This window comes from Nilaparvata lugens, chromosome 1, assembly GCF_014356525.2.
Source record: "Nilaparvata lugens isolate BPH chromosome 1, ASM1435652v1, whole genome shotgun sequence".
NCBI classification, from domain to species: domain Eukaryota; kingdom Metazoa; phylum Arthropoda; class Insecta; order Hemiptera; family Delphacidae; genus Nilaparvata; species Nilaparvata lugens.
Genome location: NC_052504.1, coordinates 8065745 through 8084683, shown reverse-complemented (window position 1 = coordinate 8084683; position 18939 = coordinate 8065745). Strand labels below are relative to the sequence as shown.

The window sequence follows — 18939 nt, the reverse complement described above, 5'->3', positions numbered from 1 at the left end:
TTAATTTGACAGTAGAAATATGGATTCACTTTAATTTGACAGTAGAAAGATGGATTCACTTTAATTTGACAGTAGAAATATGGATTCACTTTAATCTGTCAGTAGAAAAGGGAAAAAGGGAAATTATTTTTTCCCTCACTGTCTCTCTTCCTCCCCCTCGTCCTCACTGGGAGAGGGGTGAGGGAGAGGGAGAGGGAGAGGAGAAGGAGAGGGAGAAGGAGAGGGAGAGGGAGAGGGAGAGGGAGAAGGAGAAGGAGAGGGAGAGGAGAGGGAGAGGGAGAGGGAGAGGGAGAGGAGAGGGAGAGGGAGAAGGAGAGGGAGAGGAGAGGGAGAGGGAGAAGGAGAGGGAGAGGAGAGGGAGAGGGAGAGGGAGAGGAGAGGGAGAGGGAGAGGGAGAGGAGAGGGAGAGGGAGAGGAGAAGGAGAGGGAGAGGGGGAGGGGGAGGGGGATTTGCGCAAAATTTTTTCCTTATTTCTCGCGGATTGCGCAAAAAATAAAAATTTCTAAAAAACTTTGTATGCTGACAAAAACACAAATATATTCCCATAAATAAATGCAACAATAAAATATATCAATGCAAAATAAGCTTTCCAATATTTCTAATATCACAGGAGTTATTATCATTAGCAATAATATTTGCTATGAAAATTTTCATTAATACTACATAACCATATAAATATAATAATATATATATAAAGGAATAGCTCGCTCAATATAATAGGTTAATTCATTATTTTAAAGGAGAATGAACAGTTAATATTACATCAATAAACCTGTATCAGCTACTGTCCATAGAAGGCATTGATAAGACAGAGTATCGGCAATGGCTGCTATCTTTCTCCACTGCCATTAAAACGTGAACCTCCCTATAGGAACTTGCCAAACTCGCGCTGTTACACGCTCTGCTCGCGTTCTGCTCTTGCTCGACCTGCGATCATCTTGCGATCTGCTCGTGTAAAGTTCGTTTGCGGAGCAGAGTGTAAGCCTGTACGCACCTCTATATGATACAACATCTTGCTCTATACATGTAAGCTTGTATCAAGAAATAAAAGTGGAGAATAAAAAATCTAAGTATCTTTTTTTGAGAAAATTTTGAAGAATGGTACCTAGATTTTGTATTTTGATTTTCATTTATTGATAAATGACAGTAGCCCTGTTTACAGTAATGTAGCTTGTAAGTTACAGTATGGTATTTGTATCAATATTAAAAATATAAATCAAAACTAGGGGAAGAAGCAGTTTTGGGCTGTGACTGTTGGTTCTTTCCCAATCATTCTAAATAATTGTTTTCTGTGTATCAATAAATAAATAAATCGTTCATTTACTGCTTACATTCACAATTTTACAGATTTGTTATCACAATAAGAATCCAATAAACACGAAATTCAGACACATTTCAGACACGAAATTCATCCCTTAAGCTCACACTCCCCAGGATTTTAATAAAATTGAGAACTCAAATCAAAATCCAGACTAATATGACAAATGATAATAATCGCACCAGGATGAGGATATAACAAGGAACAATTTACAAATACATTGCTTCGTGATTTCTTTAATGGTTAATTTTTATTCAATTGTCATCAATAACATTTCTTCAGTATCCTGCTTGATGCCTTCTATAAAAAGCGCAATTTCTGAAGATGCGAGAGTGGGAAGATTGCATCAATGTCTACTTGTGACTATTTCATACAAATCATCTTCATTGAAGTACTGACTTCCTGACTCAGATGTGAACATAAAATCATCAGCCTGTTCATCCATGTCATCGTTTTCCATAGTTGCCACCTGGGGAATCTCAGATGATATTTCGATTGTTGACTCATCCTCTGTATATCTTTCCATCTTGCTCAAAATGTTCTTATCCACAATCATGCCCCCATGATTGGGATCTGCAATAATAAACATTCATTATTATTTCAATTACAATAATTAAAACTCAATTCCAGTAATTAAAGTGTCAATTGATGATATTCAATTATTTCTATAACAGTATTCCATAATTTAAGGTCGATATTTACATGTTTGTATCAATTGTTATCATATATGCTTGAAAACGTGAATTCTATATGTAATTTTGTGAAATTATTGTGTCATAGCACCTTTAATTTACATGGCTTTTTCTGTTAACTGAATAATACTAATGATCACTCAGAATGTGCTGCTCGCACAAAATCCTGTTTAATTGCTTTATGATTTTATATTTTCTATGTTCAATACTTATTCTCTAGTGATTTTTTTTTCAAAATTTTACAGTTTTTTAATCTATGTGTAATATCCAAGTGTGACTATATTCTCATTTGATTTTTTACTTATTTCATTTTTTTTCTATTGTGAATAAAAGTATGAAGAAGGGCCCCACACAGGATACATTGAGGGTTCCATTTAGACTTTGATATACAATGTATTGTGCATGCGAATGTATCGTGCTATTCCTCTCCCAAATTTAGATAACACATAGTCAGAAATAGGTTAAGTCTTGTAGTTATTCAATTCACAAAATTTTCAGTCCTCAAGTATTTCCACAAAGTAGATTTTCAAATTCAGATGCTTTAAAACTAAACATAGAAGAATATACCTTGAAACGTATCTTGGAATTTGGTTACATTTACTTTGTAAAGAAAAACTTCTCGTCTTGTCTATATGGTAGTAGGTAGGGCAAGGAATGTGAAAATACATCAAGTGATGTTCAAATAGGAAATATCAGAATAGATTGATGGAAAAGCGTCGAAGAGTATTTTCTTGATGACTTCAGTTATATTCCATTCACTCTTGGAGGGAGAGGAAGGATTTTCAATTCATTCACAATCAATCATCGCTTTTGAAGTTCAGTAGGCTACTAAACAATACACTATTTGAACAAACAGCCTGAGAAGTAATTCACGACCATTGAAGATTCTCCAAGTGATATATATTGTTTAATAAATAGATGGTTATGTGAAAATAATTCTACTATTCCATTGAAGTAGATAAAATAAAACTCACCACAATATGGAGGATCTTTAAGAACAGTAATAGCGGAGAATACGCCCTCTCTTGGCAGGCCGGGTGTATCAGCTTTGTAGCCTGCTACAGTGCACGTTTTCAAGGAACAAGTCTTCACCAAAGAGTAAACCGGTTGACTACCAAACGTCGCAGACCTGTGAAAACAAAGATTTTAATGATTATTATAATAATGCTCTCTGTACGATCAGGTAAAAATATTGCATATTTTGAAACGTTGAATTATAAGAAAAGCCAACGGTACTGAGATATTCAATCATAAAAGCTGTGCAACAGGCTAAACAGCTTTTTACTGGTGATATTTTCAAAGTTTTTCGGTTTGGATACCATCGAGTATTAAAATATTTTTCAGGAAAAGGAATATTTTAAAACTAACATTTTAATTTTTTGAAAATGGTATTATTTTTCATGAATTGATTTGCAGAAAAAGTCTTATTATATCAACAATACCTTGGAGAATGTTTATTAGAAAGAATATGAATATCTTTCATAGAACCGAAACTCGGTTGGTAACTTGGTGATGACGCATCATCAGGTCTGAACTACTGGACTGATTAACTTGAAATTTTGTATATAAATTGGAATATTGAATAACTAATTCTTCAAGATTTCATTACGTCAAGTTTCCAGTTTGTCAAGTTTTAAAATAGACCGTTGCGGAGCACTGGTTACCTGCTAGTCAACACTAAATTGGACTATTTCTCATGAGTTTGAAATTGTAAAAATGAACTAACATTTTTATCTGCATTAGGATATCTTCGATCCAGAAATAGATCAATGTCAGAATTTTTTGTCTGTCAACTGAAATACGAATATTTAAAAATATATTCAGAAGTTGTCAACAATAGTCAACGGTTGAATCTTTAGATCTGAATCCAGGTTAGATTTTTGCGCGTTTTTTACTCTCCAATTGAATGAGTGACAATAGTATGAATGACTTAAAAGTGCACCTCTTTCCTTAAAGACGCTTTTCCGATCTCATCATTTTCCTACGCCTGCTTTGGCTTGTGCACATGTAATGTCCTTTATGGTCTTCAGATGACAGTGAGCCTTTCGTTTTTTAATTATCATAAATACACTATATAATGATAATATATATTGTTGGAATAGAATAGGAATAACTTTTATTGGAGCGTCAAAACAAGCTACCTTGGGAAAACCTTGAAAGTACAACGAACCATGTAGGTACTACAACATTATAGTACTAAGAGATTAATATTCTATGCCTTGATATTCTAAGCATTATGTACATTTTTTAAAGGATCTAGCGATGAGTAGTCCACGGTAATATTGTCGTCTGGAAAATGATTTGCAGGCCAAAGTTAGTTGACTTATTTGAACCTGAATAACTAGAATAATACTTGCTTCTGTACAGTGGGCTACTTACGTGATACGATTTTTATCCGGCATCTTGACTTTACCAGCCCAGACCTGACAATCTTTACTATTGATTGATGCTGTGAAGTACTGATAAGCACGTATGTGAGAACATACCAAATACGCTGTTAAAAAAACAACATTATTTTTATTCTTGTATACTGATTGTACTCAAGTTTATTCGCAATAAATTTCACAATATTTATAAATTGTTAACAATTTATGATGGACTGATTATTTTACCGGTACCGGTACCGGTATGTGTTTTTCATGAATTAGAATAATATGAAATGTTAATGTAGCAAACTTCTCTCAACCATAATTTCACAAAATATTCACAAATAAGTCAATCAATATACAGAGTGAGTCATATGCATTGGAACACTTCAATAAGTTGAAGACTGTTGTAGATATAATACGGTACTGAAACTTTCAGGATAAGTTATTGGTCAAATACTCTACCTTTCGACGTACAAATGAATTTCAACTCCACAGGAGGGGGTGACTTATGGGTTGTAACTCGAATATTTTAAATGTAAACACTCATTGTGTGGTACATCATTTTAAAGTCATTTTTAAAACAAGAAAGATGACATCAATAAAAATATTTCTTTAATACTTGTATCCAAAATGGCGGCTGATTGAACTTTATTAATCATTTTTTAAAAACTAAAACTTCAATCAGCCGCTATTTTGAAAAAGTATCATAGAACATTGTCGTTGATGTCATCTTTCTTGTTCTTAAAAGGCCTTTAAAATGATGTACTACACAATGGGTGTTTACATTTAGAATATTTGAGTTACAACCCCTCATTTCCTTAAAAACGAATACTTCAACCAGCCGCCATTTTGGATAAAAGTATCTTAGAAATTTTTTATTGATGTCATCTTCCTTGTTTTTAGAAGGACTTTGAAATGATGTACCACACAATGGGTGTTCACATTTAAAATATTTGAGCTACAACCCCTCATGTGGGGTTGAAATTCAGTTGTTCGTCAAAAGGTAGAGTACCTATTCGACCAATAACGTATCCTGAAAGTTACAGTATTATATCTACAATAGTCTCCATCTTATTGATGGGTTCCCATACATATGACTCTCTCTATATAATATGAAGATAGTATATATTGTATTAATATCGTATTTAATAGAACTTTTAAGAGAAAAAAACTCACATTTCTTGATGTGGCGACGTCCGTTTTGTGCTGGTATTGCACATTTTCAAGCCAAACAGAGACTGAAGTATTCAAGGTTATGAGGGTGGGACTCCTACACTCTGTTTGACAAACTCATTTCAATACTCCTCCATTAACCGCCAAAACTCCCCTCCACCCCCACTCACACCAAATTTAACCCTCATAACCCTGAATACTTCAGTCTCTGTTTGGCTTGAAAATGTGCAATACCAGCACGAAACGGACGTCGCCACATCAAAAAATATGAGTGTTTTTTCACTTAGAAGTTTTATTAAATACGATAGTAGTAATAATTGTGAAAACAAGATGAATGACCAACAACGTATATATTGTATATTGTATATTCAGTATTATAATGATACAAATTTTATCATTAATAGATTATTGTTGCTGCTGTTTAAATACCTCTGAAAAATAACTGTGGTTAAAGTTTTGTAAAATACTATAGTAACGATAGAGTATTTCAATAGGGCTACTTCAACTATTATAGAAATCACTTTTACCCTATTCATACTTTTCTATTGTCCCACATAAGCAACTTATAGAAAAACTGCACTACTATGGATTGAATGGTAATGAGTTGTCACTTTTCATGTCATATCTCTCTGATAGATTCCAGTATGTGAAAATGGGTGAGCAGACATCTGATTGTAAGAAGGTCTCAGGAGGAGTCCCTCAGGGCTCTGTACTGGGCCCTTTCCTGTTTATATAGTATATAAGTTAGGCGAGCTGCCGGCTTCCCCACCTATTACGTCTTACTATCTCTAAGATAAGATAGTAGAGCAGCTTGCAATAAATGAATTGTCGAGGGTCAGTCTACATCGAGCTCTCGCAACGTGAAGATCTATCTTTTTTTTAAAAAAAACACAATCACCTTCTCAGTCGATTTAACTTATAATGATGATCTACCCTCATACATCCCTTATAAAACTGTTCTCTATGCAGACGACACGACGCTTCTGTGTTCAAATAAGTCTTCTGTAATAAATAAAATTATCACAACATTGATGACCAACAGAGCCAATATTTGGTTCTCTGCAAATAAGCTTATGGTGAACGAGAGCAAAACAGAATCTATATTGTTTGGTTTGAGTAGAAATTGTGAAAAAAAGATCAGTAAAACAGACTGATACTGGTACTCAAAAAACTAGAAGTTCTCACTTCAAGAGAGACTGGCGTAAGAAATATAGTTTTCCTACAGTTACGTTGAAAAGTGGCCATTGCTGCACTGATTACAGAACGCAAAGAATCACTTTTCCGCTCTAGTGCGGGAAAAAATTTTTCTGCACTCCAGATTTGCAACATGGCAACGCAAAATACTTAGTAGGTTATATGGAGCAACAGTGCAGCAAAATCAAAATGAAGTTGGTAACAGTGACTGGGCTGCTATAGTGAGCAGAGGTGCAACGAAGCACAACGCGCTAATTATTATTCATTATTTATATTATAACCAAGGACAACGAGGACTTTAGGATTTTAGGATTAAGGTTTTTATCAATAATAAAATTACACAGAAAAACATTTGATGGATTTCAGGAAATTTTACCCATAATTACCCACTTTTCATATTCAATGGTAACTGTAGGAAAAACTTAATGTGAAATACGTGCGCAAAGTTCCTCTGCTGCACTCAAGTAAACGTTTCTTTCGGTGCAGCAAACTGACACTTTGCGCACTAGTTGCACAAATAACTATCTCCCACGACTTTAGGCTACTTCACTACAAACATGTATGGAAGATTTTTATAGCCTACCTAGATCATTTAAACATCAAGATTTAAAATATATAACGATATTACTTAATACATATATCATAGGCTAAGCTAAAATTTATGTACGTTTTTAGAATTTCTATAATATTGCAAGACTTACCATTGTTTGATAGTTTTGCAATATCATCCCAATTTCTAATTTTCACAAGTAAAGGGATTGCACCACATCCGCGCTGATAGTAGCCACCATTGTAATAGATATCAACATCACCTATGAACAAAAATTAAATTTTTCAATAAAGCAGAAAAATAAACCATCAGCAAACCTCAACTCATCATCGCGATTTGAAAGAGCATAGCATGTTCCTACTGATTAATAGAGGTTTGAGACATTGTACGATAAAAAGTAAGTTCCGTTTCAATTTATATCCGGTGCAGCGCTGCGATCTCAGTTCCGCACATGCGCGGTAGACGGTGTATCAAGGAGAAGAAACGTGCGCCATTTGGAGATTGCTGTCAGCCACGTACGTTTTGTTGTGCTTGTTTACAATGTCAGTGTTGATTGAAAGTCCCGGCGCTTGTGAAATCAGGTCTGTGATTCGTTTTCTGAATGCAAGGAAAGTGAACCCAAGTGAAATTTATCGGCAAATTTGTGATGTTTATGGACAATGTGCAATGAGTGATTCAATGGTGAGAAGATGGGTCTGTCAGTTCGACGGATGTAGTGATGTGCTTGATAAAGAATGAAGTGGGCGTCTATCTTTGGTTACAGAAGAACTGGTTCACGCGATTGGTGACAAGATTCATGAAAATCGAAGGTTTACAATTAGTGCTCTCGCTATGGAATTTCCCCAAATTTCACGATCACTATTGCATGAAATTGTTACCGGAAAACTGAAATTTTGACAAGCTGAAAACGACGAGCTGGAAGAAACTGTTTCCAACAGGTTGAAGACACAAGCAGCAAATTTCTATGAAGGAGGCATACAAAAACTTGTGCCACGCTATGACAAATGTCTGCAAAATTTCGGTAGCTATGTGGAAAAGTAGTTTAAGAGTTGTAGAATTTTGTGCAATAAATAACTTTTCTGTATCTGTACACAATTTAATTTTATTACCAAATGGAACTTACTTTCTGGACCTACCACGTATGATAGGTTTGTTTATATGATTACTTATGATTTTCAATCGAATTGAAATTTTAAACAAGCATATTCATTGAACCATTATACAGTTCACTGGTACTATTGTTATGCTAGTAACAACATACTAAAATGAAAAAAGTAAAAAAAAAACTCTCAAGACTTCTAGTGTGTCTGCAATGCATCATGGGACTATATCCTGACCTACCTCTTTCTATGTATGGAGTATGGAACTTAAGTGTCCACCCCAAGGTCTGAAGAAAGGTCTTTCCACACCCACCAACCCCTTCCACCCCTTAAAAACAAGCGCCCCTGGTGACAGGCTGATGAAGTTCCCCCTCAGAAGTGAAATGCCTTCCACATTTCTCAACGAAAAAATAAGTGTTCTGATTCACCCTGAAACCTTAACATAATATTTACAATGGAGTGTTTCATCATGGGAAGTAATATCCATTTCAATACTGGGAGAGAATGAGTTTTTGTTGAAGGTAGCATAGTTTCACAAATTATTCTGTAGATCAAGTGGCACGTCACGGATCCAGTCACGGCCATTCTTATAAAACTTACATAAAATAAGTATGTTTACTGTCAGTAGATCGGGTTGTAAGGCCGATCTGCAAAGTAGTGGACTGTGTGAAAGTGTATAGATGAGATTTATATCTGATCTAGGCACTGACAGCTCTCCATTATTTGCTATGAGCGGATTTACATACCTTGAATGTGTAGATCCGAAAAAATACCTCTGGTTTAATGTGCGTCTGAGCACAAGTAGAATGCACGAAAGTAGTGCAATAATGATGACCAATAATAGAAGAGTGATAGATAATAAATTTCTGATTATCTGTATGTAATGCTGATATTTGAATGTACCTATTGGAATGCTTAAAATTAATGTAATTGTAATTAAAATAAAAAGAATTAGTGGTTTGGCCAGAGCATTTGAATTGTAGCGCCAAATCCCTGACTTCAGTTCTGCCTATAGTAGGCTTGTTTGCACAAGCGCCGACTGTCCAGCTGTTTGGCTTGTCGAGAAAAAGTAGCCGAGTCATTATTGCTTTCGTCCATTATTCGTCATTCACTTGTTTTGTCAGCCCGTTGTCTTGTTGCAAGACCGAATTTGTATTTTGTAATGTAATTTCAATCAGAAATTTCTTGTAGATAATTGTTTGAGTATAGTGTGTGTGAATTGAATATAACAGCATAAATAGTGTTAAATTGAATTAATTTGAATCGGATTTGAATTTATAAAGAATCCAGTTTGAGCTTTGTTCAAATACAATACAGAGCCTGCAAGTTGAACACGGAAAAACAGCCTGGAAGCGAAAACCTATCTTGTTCCCAGATTTCTTCCCACCTCGAATCTGACCAAAACACCTATTAAAGGCTTCGAAGGGCAAGTAGACAAAATTGGATTAAATCTGGTGAGTTTCTGCTCTTTTTATTGTTCATTAATGCAGAGTTTAGCTGTACCAATAACCTGGCTCAAATTGAAGATTAAATTTTGCTCCTTGTTTGTATTTGATTATTTGAATAGTAAATTACAGTCCTCTAGTAGCTCTAGCCTGAGCTTTGTTCAGAACAATTAGAAATGCACTCAAGTTGTTTATTGTACCTAGGCTTTTTGCTAGTACGTTCAAGATTAGTGATACAATGTTTCAAAATGACGTTACCTCTGTGAGCGTAAAAGATTGAATCAATTCAATCAATGCAGTGAAGAGATTGTGACTCACTGATTTGTCAGACTCGATATTCCTCTATCATGGCTTGAGATTGCTGGATCCAAGTTCTCGTAGAAATTTTGAATCGGCCGTCCATGACAAGGCTATGCCAACTTATGCCGATTATGTCAAATTCATTGAAAAGCAAATTAAGACTCTTCCTTCTGATGAGAAACAGACTGAATCGTTTAATATGAGGCACAAAAAGGATAATAAATCAAAGGTGTTTGTGGTTCAATCTAATGATTCATCTAACGATGCATCTAGTAAAAAGCCCAATTGTCTGAAGTGCTCAAAACCGGGTCATCGGTTAGTAGATTGTGCAAGTTTCTTGAAAATGACTCCTTGGGATCGTTATTGTTTGATTAAAGGAAAGTTTTGTTGTTTTCGTTGTCTTGATGTGGATCATTTGAGTAGAGATTGTCGTAGTAAAACTCAGTGTGCTCAATGTCGAGAATCTCATCATTCTTTATTGCACTTTTCCAGATCAAGTTCCAATGAAGGTGTTGCGTCCTCGTCGAACTCCAAGGCAGGTGGCACATCACCTATTAGTTGTTGTTCTACATCCAACGATGTAGAAAATTCGACTGTTGTGTTGTCGACCGTCACTGCACATGTTCGAGATTGTAATGATCAGCTTTGTAATGTTCGTTTCTTGGTTGACACCGGGTGTCAGTGTCATTTTGTTACAGCCAAATTGTGTCGGCGTTTGAGACTACCATTCCAGCCCATGAAAACCGTTGTTTGTGGATTCGGTGGTGGTACTAGTGAAGTTCGAGGTTGTACTTGTGTGTCGATTCAGTCGAAGTTGGATCCTACCGTCAAGTTTTCGATGGATGCCACAGTGGTAGATAAAATCATCGACAAGTTGCCTTCTTGTGAAATCGACAGATCCAAACTTCATCATCTTGAAAATCTCACACTGGCTGACGACAAATTCTACCTTCCTAGTAGAATAGATGGCATCATTGGTGCGGAGTTAGTTCCTCACTTGCTGCGTGGGAGTCCTAGTATAGGTGAATCGCACGAATTGATGACTGTTAATAGTGTCTTTGGTCACATTCTGATGGGGAGAGCGCCGATTCTCACTTCAACAACGAATGTGTCGAATTGTTTTACAGCCATCTGTAGTCCATTCGTTAGTAGTCCATCATTGGATAGTTTTGTGGAACGTTTTTGGGAGTTGGAATCGTGCCCTGCACCAAGCTGTCAACTGAAACCGGAAGAGTTGGAGTGTGAGGTCAATTTTCGGAAGTCTGTACATCGTGTGAATTCTGGTCGTTTTGTTGTTGCATTGTCATTTGCGGAGCCGCCCAGCAGCTTGGGAGATTCGTATGCTGTCGCCGAACGCAGACTGCTGACTTTGGAGAGACGACTAGAGCATGACAGCAATACTCATATTTCATATCATGAAATATTGATCGATTACCTACGTCAGGGTCACATGTCGTTTGTAGCAGATCAGACAGACCGAGGTGGTTACTACATACCGCATCACACCATCATGAAAGCAAGCAGCACTACCACGCCCATCCGAATTGTATTTGATGCTGGTTCCAGAACATCATTGGGTTTGTCATTGAACCAGGTTCTTCATGCTGGTCCCAAATTGCAGACTGACATTTTTGTTTTGTTAGTTAATTTTCGTTTGTTCCCAATCGCACTAACTGCCGACATTAAACAAATGTATCGTCAGATATTAGTGGAGGATTCCTGCTGTCGTTATCAGCGTGTATTGTGGAGATTTTTGCCGGAGGATCCGATCGAAATTTATCAGCTCAATTGTGTTGTTTTTGGTGTTTCAAGTTCTCCATATTTGGCGCTTCGCACCGTCCACCAGCTTGTAGAGGAGGATGGAAATCGTTTTCCAGCAGCCAAGGCGAGAATACCAAGAGACATGTTCATGGACGACTTAGTCACATCTGTCGCCACAGAGTCAGAGGCCGTGGAGCTGTATCGTCAGTCCAAGCAGCTGTTCGAGGGAGGAGGTTTCTCGCTCACAAAGTGGACTTCAAATTCACCATCAATGTTGGAGAAATTCTCGGAGGAGGAGAAATCGTTTTCGTACAAGGATTTCGAAGCAGACAACTCCTTGGCTATCTTGGGATTGAATTGGCAACCTAGTACTGATCTGTTTCAGTTTTCAGTCAAGAGTGGTGAGGTCGTCGCTACTAAGCGTTCTGTTCTGTCGGTGATGGCTCGTATCTATGATCCACTTGGTCTCTTGTCACCATTCATGTTATTTCTGAAATGCCTTGTCCAGAAACTGTGGAAATTAGGAGTGGATTGGGACGAGAAGCCGCCTGAGTCTATATGCACTCTTTGGGAGTATTGTCAAAAAGAGTTGCCTCTATTGTTGAAATTTGCTGTTCCACGTCACGTTGGTTTGTTTCAGAATTCTCACATCAGTTTGATTGGTTTTTGTGACGCATCATTGTCTGGTTATGGTGCAGTTATCTATGTGAAGTCGCAGAAGGAGAGCAAGGAGTCAAGAGTTGTATTATTGTGTTCAAAGTCCAAGGTAGCACCATCTAAAGTTGTTTCAATACCTCGTTTGGAGTTGTGTGCGGCACTCTTGTTGGCAGAACTCATGAATTCAGTGACTACTATTATTAGTGAACGTTGTCATGTGTCTCGTATTGTCGCACTCTCTGATTTGACAGTCACCTTGTGTTGGATTAATGCTCCATCCGCGAAATGGCAAACTTTTGTTGGTAATCGCATCGCAAAAATACAGGATTCTTGTATACAGGAGTGGATGCATGTTGCCGGAATTGAAAATCCCGCTGACTGTTTGTCTAGAGGTTTATCACCAGTTGAGCTTGTGAACTTTCCGTTGTGGCTCTCAGGTCCATCATGGATAGCAGAGGACGAATGCGATTGGCCCGTCCGAACTCAAATGGAAGAGATCGTGGATCCACCGGAGGCGAAAAAACCGTCAGTGTTGACAGTCACAAAATCTCCTGATTGTAACAGCAATGCAGTATATTCATTGATTGGTCGTTGTTCGGATTATGGTCGTCTTTTGAGAATTGTAATTCTTGTTCTCAAATTCTTATGAATCTTACCCCAATCAGAAGAATCAGATTTCGATGTTGCTGAGAGGTATCTATGTAAAGTGGTACAGAAGATACAATTTCATCTGAATTTGTGCAATTGGAGAAGGGAGAAGATTGTTCTATGCGCCTACGTCGCCTGTCTCCATTCATTGATAAAGGTGTGATTCGCGTCGGCGGTCGTTTGTCTCATGCTGGACTGGAATTTGAGACTTGTCATCAGATGATCCTACCAAAATCCGACGCTTTCGTATCGATGTTGATTGATTATCATCACAAGAAGAACTGTCTTGCTGGACCTTCGTTATTGTTGTCCTTGATCAGACAGAAATTCTGGATACTGTCTGCTCGCTCTATTATTCGTATTTGTGTTTTTAAGTGTAATCGTTGTTTCTGTGTTCAACCTAGTAATAATGCAAAATTGTATCCACTCCCAACTCAATAGTTGTTGTGCTTGTTGCATTTTTTCTTTGTGTTGTTTTTTGGTGTTGGTGTTTTGTTCTTTTTGTCATCTGGATTTTTCCCTTCCTTGGATTTTTCAGTTTTTGCAACTTGGCTGAAAAATAGTTTTTCAGAGGCGGGGGTATGGTTTGGCCAGAGCATTCGAATTGTAGCGCCAAATCCCTGACTTCAGTTCTGCCTATAGTAGGCTTGTTTGCGCAAGCGCCGACTGTCCAGCTGTTTGGCTTGTCGAGAAAAAGTAGCAGAGTCATTATTGCTTTCGTCCATTATTCGTCATTCACTTGTTTTGTCAGCCCGTTGTCTTGTTGCAAGACCGAATTTGTATTTTGTAATGTAATTTCAATCGGAAATTTCTTGTAGATAATTGTTTGAGTATAGTGTGTGTGAATAGAATATAACAGCGTAAATAGTGTTAAATTGAATTAATTTGAATCAGATTTGAATTTATAAAGAATCCAGTTTGAGCTTTGTTCAAATACAATACAGAGCCTGCAAGTTGAACATGGAAAAACAGCCTGGAAGCGAAAACCTATCTTGTTCCCAGATTTCTTCCCACCTCGAATCTGACCAAAACACCTAATAAAGGCTTCGAAGGGCAAGTAGACAAAATTGGATTAAATCTGGTGAGTTTTTGCTCTTTTTATTGTTCATTAATGCAGAGTTTAGCTGTACCAATAACCTGGCTCAAATTGAAGATTAAATTTTGCTCCTTGTTTGTATTTGATTATTTGAATAGTAATTTACAGTCCTCTAGTAGCTCTAGCCTGAGCTTTGTTCAGAACAATTAGAAATGCACTCAAGTTGTTTATTGTACCTAGGCTTTTTGCTAGTACGTTCAAGATTAGTGATACAATGTTTCAAAATGACGTTACCTCTGTGAGCGTAAAAGATTGAATAATACAAAGATGAAATTGGAATTTCAATATTAATGTTGAAATACACAATAGAATATATTGATGCTGAAATTAATAATAGAACAATAATGACATTGAGTAATGATTGAATTGAATGTACAATTTAGCAATGTTTAATTGAATAAAATATAAAGTACTTGAAAAATGATAGTAAAGATGAGAATCCTAACCTGACTAATAAAATCAGTCGAGAGATGAAATTCCTAAAAAAAAGTCCTGCAAATTCTTAGCAATCCTAAAGGTATGAAAGTACAAAAATTTATATGATTATGAACAATTACCTAATTTCAAAAATGATAACTAGGAATTCAGTTTATGTAGAATCCGATCGTACCTGAAGCTTTCAAGCTGTTGACTTTGTAACACTGAAAGAGGACAACAATAGCAACTAGGCTATAGTGTACGCAGAAGGAGCAGAAAGTCTGTCCAGAACTGAAGGTTCGATTAATAATTAAAAAATAGAAAAGGTTGAAAAATACCAAATACAATATTGAAAGGAGACAAAGCTCAGCATATTGTATGACATAAGCGGGCTGGGAAATGACAGCTCAATGCATGTCAAATTACATAGGGAAAATTACCATATGTAGATCACATAAGTAATAATAATATAAGATGAAATTGAATGATTGATAGTATTTAAATAGTTATTATTTAGGAATAAGATGTTAATCAAGAACCAAATTGATGGGATGAAGACTACCAGTAAACACAGTGCCTCTGAAAGGGTAAGTACAAAATGTGAATATCAGAATAAGACTTCCCTGAATAATTAATGATGTGTTGCCGAAGTGATAGGCCTACAGTGACTCAAAATCCGTGGATGAAACTTGACTCCTGTCAAGTACATTGTAGTTGCAGACAGCTGCAGCTGCTGGGCTGATAGAAGTTGAATGATGTTGATATCCTGACTATATCCTGATAAACGGTGACCAATGCGTAAGAGAACTTGACTTGAATACGTTGAGATATTGAAAGTTGAGACTGTTCCAATATTAAAGTTGGTAATGAATATAATGACGAATGGGCACTTCACAAATTGAATGAGTTTCACTGATTGAATGTTAATTGGAAAAAGATTCCACCATGAGTTAAGTAGAATAAATGTTTGAGGTTATGTCCTAAAGTTGATGTAATTGAAATGAATAAATATTTGAATAACGAGATAAAAAGTTCTTGACAAATGAAATCACTGGCATCAGTAAGAATTGAGATTGATAAAGTTCGACTAAATAAATGATGAGTAGCTAAGACTGAGTAGCTAAAAATGAGTAGCGGTTGAGGATGAAGGGCAAACTGCACTTGCACAAGTTTCCCAAGTTGAAATGTTGAATAAGGTAAGCTGCACTTGCACAAACTTCCCAAGTTGAAATGTATCTCCTATGAGCATACAAGATAAATGAATGTAACCGCTGAATAATGTGTACTGATGCTCAGTAAAATTGAAGTGATAAATATTGAATCAAAAGTTCATGTTGAGAATTGTTGAAAGTTCCTGTAGAATTCATGGTGGAAAAGAATGTTGAAATTACTTACAGTTCATAACACTAATATGATGAATAATTGAAAACGTGTTACGCAGAAAGCATGGCGTGATTTGCAAAAAGGATGCTCAGTAGAAAAGTCCCGAAAGGTATGTTAAAATCATAGAAATTATGGTTGAAAGACGTTCACTGATGATAAATGTGTTGAATGGTTATCGAATAAGAACACAAACTAGGACATAATGAATGATGAAAATGGATAAAGTTTTCCTAAGATGGACGCGTTAAATGAAGATGTTACATTGTATGGCTGACTAAAGAGAGTGACGCTGTCTTGCTCGCTGGGTGAAGAAACAGGAACTACCCGTAGCGGAAACATGACGTGATCGGCAGTGATGCGCACAAACTCATCAAATGAAGTGAAAATATAAAATCGATATTAAGCGAACTAATGGTGTTGAGGTTGATGTGAATGTTGAAATAAACCAATGGAGGTTCAAAAACAATGAAATTACAATTCAAAATACTTATAGACGAATATTAAACTAGAAAACACTGAAAGAAGCAGACGACAACTAGCGCTACTATCGATCAAGCGATCAATGACACTGTGACGTCAGAGATCGCATGACAAGTGAAATGTTGTCCAGAGGCTGTAGCAGCGGTAGATTCAAATATTACAAGAAACAAGATGGACGACCATAATACTGGCTAAAATATGAGACGAAATCTAGCAAAGTACCTAGTACAAACAATTCCACTCACCGACAGGATTAATCATTCCAAATCCTCCTAATGGGAAAAATGGTCGCATGTCAGTATGGTAAACGTCCACAAATAGTGCATCTGTTTTATCCAATCGCACTTCAATTGGCGTGTCTTCAAAGCCAGGCTGAGCCGGGTCCAAACCTGGAATGAATAATTAAGATGTACAGAATTTTATTTAAATCTATTTCACTTGAATATTCAAAAACTGTGTAAATTGTTTCCAAGTAGTATAATGAAAATGTTCAATCACCAGACAGTCATTGGAATCTGGCGATCCTAGTGTAACCAACAATGTATCTATATGTACTAATTATTAGTGTTATAATAGTAGTATACTACTAGTGTTAGTATATATGTATATAGATCGATTTGCGTAACACACTCACACGACACAAGTCATTGAAGACTATAATGCCCCACAACTCACTGTGAGACTATAGGTGTCTCCTGGAGTCACCAGTACTTCCTTTTTTTAATGAAAAGTTTGCTCTTCAAAAGTCTCACTGGACACCTTAAACTACAACATAATATTAAAAACATACAGTGGTATTCCAAAAGTATCCTACTCTTCATAGAGTCGTCGTAAATGTTTTCAAACTATAGAGGTAGTACCGTAAACCTAAAGTATCATATAGAATAGGAGAGTATCAAATAGGAACTGAAAGTATCATATAGAGTAGAAGAGTTTCATATAGAAACTCAAAATACCAGTAGTTCGGAGAGCAGTAGAACTCACTAACATCACTACTCACACACGCCTGGCTATTCACACACAAACACACATATGAATTGGATTTAAAGTATGATGATAATGTGCAATAGGATAGGTGGAGGACGCTGAGAAATAGATGTTCTACACATTTTTGAGCTAGGATGCACGGTTGAAGAGATAAAAAATCTGAAACTTGAAATGTGGGACTGGAAAAAAATTATCGAATTGAAAACAAATATGATATATGAGATGAGACCGCCTTGGAGCGCTGAAGAATAAAGGTCCACTACGCTTTTGAGCACGGAAGCACGGTTGAAAAGATAAAAGTCTGGATTGAGAAAAAAATTTTAAATCCGAAAATTGAAAAAATTTGATCATGTGATATATGAAATTTTGTAGCGTTGAGAAGAATGCGCCCAATTTGAACCTGATACGATAAAGTTAGGAAATGTTAGGTTGATTTTTAGGGTGAACTCTCCGAGTGCTGTCATCTTCAAACGGAGATGAATTAAAATTTTTCGAAAATATACGTTACTGCGCCTTGTTTCAAAGTAGACAAACTTGTATACCAAATTTTATCCAAATCGGACCATAACTGCGATTGCAACTGCGGTACAAACAAACAGACAAACGCCGATTCACTTGAAACATACAATTCGCTTTGCTTATTCAATCATATAGAATATAGAAGAGTATAAAAAAGAAACCAAAAGTATCACATAGAATAGAAGAGTATCATAGGAACTAAAAGTATCATATATTATCCTCTGTGTGGTGTTTAGTTGGACAAGGAGAGTACAAATTTGAAATCCTCTTCCATCATTATCAGGTGAATTTCGGTGATTCTCTCGGTTGAATTCCTGCTCATCACATTATTGCAATTTATTTTTGTTTAAATTCAAGTAATTCAAGTTTGAAATGATGGATATTCACCTGTTAATCGCCCAATTCCTTTCATACGTTTAGCTGCGTAAGAGGCAACATGTGCTCCGAGACTGTGGCCAATCAGATGGATTTTGTCTAGCGGAAGGTTGTATTCACTATTTAAATGCTCGATGAATCTGAAATTAGAATATTTTAGAATCTATGAACTTAAAAAGGAATCTATATCATTGTTAACTCATTTCTACTAGTATAAGAGCATTGTACGAGTAAAAATATAATACAGAGTCAGTCATATGGACCGACCCCTATGAATCCGACCCCTTCAATAAGTTGGAGACTGTTGTAGATATGATTCTGTTACTTTCAGGATAAGTTATTGATCAAATACCCTACCGTTTGACGTATAATTGAATTTCAACCCCTCATAAGGGGTTGACTTGGGGGCTGTAACTCGAATATTTCAAATGTAAACACTCATTATGTGGTACATCATTTTAGAGGCCTTTTCAA

The 18939-nt window shown here is 36.4% G+C and overlaps 1 protein-coding gene across 2 annotated transcripts in view; it reads right to left on the bottom strand.

Moving 5' to 3' along the window:
* Positions 1 to 1535: 1535 nt before the first annotated feature.
* Positions 1536 to 18939, bottom strand: part of LOC111059667 (inactive pancreatic lipase-related protein 1-like) — a 62681-nt gene continuing 45277 nt past the window's right edge. Inside the window, exons 6-11 of one of the 2 annotated variants that reach the window (XM_039429259.1) lie at positions 18478 to 18605; positions 16830 to 16973; positions 7449 to 7559; positions 4391 to 4505; positions 2986 to 3140; positions 1536 to 1892 (exon numbers count right to left, since the gene is read on the bottom strand). In XM_039429259.1, coding sequence (XP_039285193.1) covers positions 1666 to 1892; positions 2986 to 3140; positions 4391 to 4505; positions 7449 to 7559; positions 16830 to 16973; positions 18478 to 18605 — 880 coding nt within the window. In that variant the 3' untranslated portion in view covers positions 1536 to 1665. The remainder of the gene's footprint in view (positions 1893 to 2985; positions 3141 to 4390; positions 4506 to 7448; positions 7560 to 16829; positions 16974 to 18477; positions 18606 to 18939) is intronic. The other variant, XM_039429269.1, reaches the window with a different exon arrangement.